This window comes from Psammomys obesus, unplaced genomic scaffold (assembly GCF_907164565.1).
Source record: "Psammomys obesus unplaced genomic scaffold, mPsaObe1.curated_primary_1811, whole genome shotgun sequence".
Lineage (NCBI taxonomy): Eukaryota > Metazoa > Chordata > Mammalia > Rodentia > Muridae > Psammomys > Psammomys obesus.
Genome location: NW_026586662.1, coordinates 1,984,029 through 1,989,156, shown reverse-complemented (window position 1 = coordinate 1,989,156; position 5,128 = coordinate 1,984,029). Strand labels below are relative to the sequence as shown.

Genomic DNA, 5,128 nt, shown 5'->3' with positions numbered 1-5,128 from the left:
TTTTTTTTTTTTTAATATTACATAAAGCGGCCATTTTCAAGCTCAGGGAAGGAGGTGGCAAAGATACCCTCTCTAGTATCTTTACAGTGCATCCTTCTTTCTCTGCTCACTCAGAAAAAGAAATTACTGGTAAGATTACAATGATTCAAATAAACAGCAAAAGCCACCATGTGCCTTCCCTTAAGTACATAGCTTAACTTAAATTAAACCTTCCGATTAATCATATTAAAAGTGATCAGCACCCACGAAAACACAGCATGTTGTTGCTCTCCAGACATTTTAAAATGTAACTTTAAACACCAGTTTAATTACCAAAGTTTTCATTGTTCTATTTTAAAGTAGGATAAAAGAGAGTTTACAGAAAGCATAATACAACAGAAAAAATAAATAACAACTAAGACACAAAGCCATGGCTCAGTAAGGGCATTGCCATGCAAGCTCAGCAACCGGTTTAAATTTTGTTAAGGTGGAATGAGAGATCCAACTCCATAATGCTGTTCTCTGGCCCCCACAAGGCCTTGTGCATATGCACACACAAATAGTATTTTTAAGTAACAAAACAAAACAAAACCAAAAAAAAAAAAAAACCTAAGAGAAAGGCTGGAAAGATGGCTCAGTGGTCAAGAAAACCCAGGTTCAATTCCCAGCGCCAACATCATGGCTTACAACCACCCCTAATTCCGGTTCCAGGGAATCCTTTGACTCCTGTAGACACTAGGCACTCATGTGGTGCATGTGCATGCATGTAGGCAAAACACCCATGCACATAAAATAAAATTCAGAAGCCTTTATGAAAAATAAAAATAAGTAAAGAATAAGGGGCAAAAAACAAAACCCAGACGGCCAAAATAGGACCCTGAGACAGACAGCAGTCAATAAAAGAACTCTTCCATCTCTGGACACTAACTAGATAACTGTGTCGAGAAAACAGCTCTAGCCAGGCAGTGGTGGTGCAGGCTTTAATTCCAGCACCCAGGAGGCAGAGACAGGCAGATCTCCGTGAGTTCCAGGCCAGTCTGATCTACAGACTGAGTTCCAGGACAACTATGGCTACACAGAGAAACCCTGTTTCAGAAAAAGAAGAAGGAGGAAAAAAAGGCTCCAAACTTCCTTAAGTTGGACCTAAGTATAAACTCTATACCCTACAAAAAGGACATGAAACCCTGAAGACAGCCACAGCTTCTCAAGTCTGACAGCACTTGTAAAGGTCAGAACGTACAAACTTGTTGGCGTACTGGGTGAAGCATTAGGTGGTTTCTGTTATATCAAATAAGTTAATCATCCATCTTTCCTACATGCTGACTCTAAAATCTGCTTGGCTTTGTATTTAGAGAGCAGTCATTTCGGCCTTGTGTTAGGAAATTCCTACCTGATGATATGGTCTCTCCCAATATTACCTTGCAACGCTTACAAATGACTTTGGTATTTGCTTTTGGTTCCTGTAGAAGAGAAAAATGTCATTTAAATGTCATTCAACTTTTCTTAAAAGGAATATACAATTTTAACATAGTCCCCGGGGTATGCACTGAACTTTACATTCTAGACTGCCCCGAGTAAATACTAGGAATACGTTTAGCTTGTGTGCATAATTCACCTGCACAGAGATCATTTTTCTCCTGTCCAAAGACAGAACAATACACAGATTGACTTTTACAGCCCTAGCCCCTTCTTGAGGATCCAAACATTGCCAAACAATGTGAGCAAGAAGCACTTCACGCTTCTAATGAACAGGCAGACGGTGGGTGACAAAGGCAAGGGTCCATGGCTTACTCTAACGCAGAGCGCTAGTCCTTGTACAGAACGCACAAGGACTAGAGCTGTGGCTCACACAGACGCTGAGTCCAGTGTCACTTCTGTAAAAGCAGCCTACAAATCACAGCCAGCCATAATTAAGAAGTTAAAAATACCTAACTTGTTCATGTCATTCTATTTTTTTCCATTTAAGATATGCACTGTAACTGGAGAGCTGAGTAGTGAAGCAAATTCCTGAAGCATTCTCTGACTTCAAAACTCCAGATTCAGTAAGAGATTGCTTAAATGCTGGCCTTCATCTAATCGTTGAAGAGCGTACTTTTCGAGACCCACAGTAATTCCTCAATAAAACACGCAATGCTCTTCATGTACATACATATCAAAACGTAGTAGATGCCATAAAAAAAAAAAAGTGAGCAAAGGATGCTGGGCATGATGCTCTGTACCTAGAACCCCAATATTTATGAAGCTGAGGCAGGAGGATAGCAAGCTATGGTGTGCCTGGGCTACAAAGCAAGCTACAGGCTACCTTGAATAACAGACACAGTGAGACCTTGACTTAAAATAAAATCTAATTTAGAAATAGGAGGAGGGGCTGGAAAGATGGCTTGGTGGTACTGGTTGTTCTTCCAGAGGACCTCAGTTTGATTCCCAGCACCCACATGGCAGTGGACAACCACCTGTAAATTCGATACCGGGGAATCCAATGCCCACTTCCGGCCTCTGTAGGTACAAATTCAGGTGGCCTTCTACCTCAGTGAAAGTCCAATGGTAAGAAACGTACAGAAACATTCCTTCAAAGGTCAAGGGTGAGTTATTGGACCTGGACCCTCCTACTACCAAGAGAGAAGCACTAGCTTCCTGGGGCCTATTTGTTTAGAGTCTGAAGACAGCACATTCCTGACTTGGGTGTGTTGCGCCAGCCCATGTACCAAAACACTCAAGTGCTGCTAGCTTTCAGTGGGTCATAAAACGGGAGATGGATTTTCAACAACTCCAGGCCACTGTGCCCACTGTTCTACCATTTGGTTATCCAGCAGACCCAGTGGTGTCAGTGGCAGATATGGGTGCTGTTTGGGGCCATTGGCAGGCCCCTGTAAGTAAACCACAGAAGAGACCTTGGAAGAAAGCTTCTCCCGTCATCTACACACAACTATTCTCCCTTTGATAGGCAGCTCTTGGCCTGCTATTGGGCCTTGGTGGAAACAGAAGATTTGACAAAGTCTCAACAAGTTACCAAGTGACCTGAGCTGCCCATCATGAGCGGAGTATTATCTGACCCACCAAGTCATAAAGTAGGATGTGCAGCAATCTCTTATCAAATGGTTGTGAGTATACATGATTGGGGCCCAAGCAGGTCCTGCACGTTACATGAAGAAGTTAAAAAATATAACTTGTCTTGGGGTGGAAAGATGTCTCCATGATTCAGAGCACTGGTTTCTATTCCTAAGAACCCGGGTTCAAATCCTCAGCACCCACATGATGGGAACAAACATCAATAACTCCAGTCTCTGGAAATCTGGTGCCCTACACTGGCCTCTCCCAGGCCCTGCACACACTGGCTGAACAGATATATATGCAGGCAAAACACCCATACACATAAAATAAAAATGAAGGAAAAATAATAATAATAAAAAATACATATCTTACACCAGTTGAAGGTTAGTCAAATGCAACAGTACAGATCCTATTGGGGTCTTCGTGACTCCCTCTCCTTCACCCAGCTTTGAATTCACTGTTAGTAGAAACCCACAAATGCCTGGTGGCTTCTCTCCACAGGGACTCCTGAGATGAGTGCCTTCATACTTCAATAACTCAAAAACCCATATATTTTTCTATAGCTTCAGGACTTACACAGCTTCTCTGATCTTTTTCTACAAGTCTCAGCTGAGGAAACTAGTATGCGTGATCTCTTCAAGCCCACTCACCCCAGCTCTGGCACTCCCAGGCCTAGTTCCCAAGCAAGGCCCACAGGTGGTGCCACATCCAGCTGTTAACCACCTTAAAGCCACAGCACAGCACAGAGGGCAGACGCAAACTGGGCAAAGTCATCCCCATAAGAAGCAAGGGACCCCACCCCCATCCTCCAAAGCAAGGGAAGCGCCAGACTGCTCATGCCTGGGAAGGAAAGAGCTTGCAAAGACAGACGACTCAATCATAACGGCCACAACCTCCAGGTCCAAGCAAACAGGAAAAATACCCATCTAGCTTCAGATTGGTATTAAAGCTGTTTTTTTTTTGTTTTTTTTTTTTAAAGGATGCCATTTTGTATACGTTGAATTTAAATGAAGGGTTTTACTAGAACACTAAAGCTGGAAAGGATTTTATTTTACTCAGACCAGAAAATGGGAGTTTTTGGTGCGTGTGTTTTAGGGCGGCAAGTGGGGTGGATGTTGGGTATTTCTTATCTCCCTTATACGTTTGCTTTCTAATTGTTCTCTAAGATCATGCCACTGATGTTCTAAAAATTTATTTGTTTATTTAACTGTGTGTGTGTATGTGTGTGTGTGTGTGTGTGTGTGTGTGTGTGTGTGTGTGTGCACGTGCACGTGCACGCGCACGCGCCACATTTTTCCAGGTTCCCATGGAGGCCAGAAAAGGGAGATGAATTCCCTGGAGAAGGAGTTACAAACAGTTGTAAGCTACCTGTCTTAGGTGCTAGGACCTAAACTTGGGTCATCTGTAAAAAGTACTCGGAACAGCTGAGACTTTTCTCTGGCCACTATTTTTATCTTGCAATAAAATACAAAAAGTATATATATATATATATATATATATATATTTTTTTTTTTTTTAAATGAGATTGTAACCTCATTTAAAAAAAATAGGCAATCAGCATTTATCAATAAAAAGCAAATCATCCCAAACAAATATGTGGATTTTGATTCAAATGAACCTACTAAAAAAACTTTGAAGGCAATTAATAAAACCAGTATGCTGGACACAGTGGTTCATACCTGTAATCCCAGCACTCGGGGAGGCAGGCAGATCTCTATGAGTTCAAGGCTAGCCTGGTCTACAAAACAAGACCAGGACAGTCAAGGCTACAGAGAAACCCTATCTCAGAAAACAAAAACAAACAAACAAACAAACAAACAAAATTGTATGTAGCCTGATTTTATTAAGCATGATAATGGGAGTTATGTTTTTTTTTTAATCCCTATTTTTAGGCCTGCACTTACACTAAAATACATAGAGACAAAAGGGGGCAATGAAATGTGCATGGTAATTAAGATAAACAGTGTATTATGTAGATATTACAGATTTCACAAAATAAGTTTCTTAAACCAATAAATTATTAACTCAGTGTCCTCTTACAAAAAAAAGAAAGAAAGAAAGAAAGAAAGAAAGAAAGAAAGAAAGAAAGAAAGAAAGA

General features: G+C 41.2%; 1 protein-coding gene across 1 annotated transcript in view; it reads right to left on the bottom strand.

The window, feature by feature from the left end:
* Positions 1 to 5,128, bottom strand: part of Ube3d (ubiquitin protein ligase E3D) — a 101,747-nt gene that overhangs the window by 77,835 nt on the left and 18,784 nt on the right. Inside the window, exon 5 of the mRNA XM_055602497.1 lies at positions 1,370 to 1,439. Within this exon, the coding sequence (XP_055458472.1) occupies positions 1,370 to 1,439 (70 nt within the window). The remainder of the gene's footprint in view (positions 1 to 1,369; positions 1,440 to 5,128) is intronic.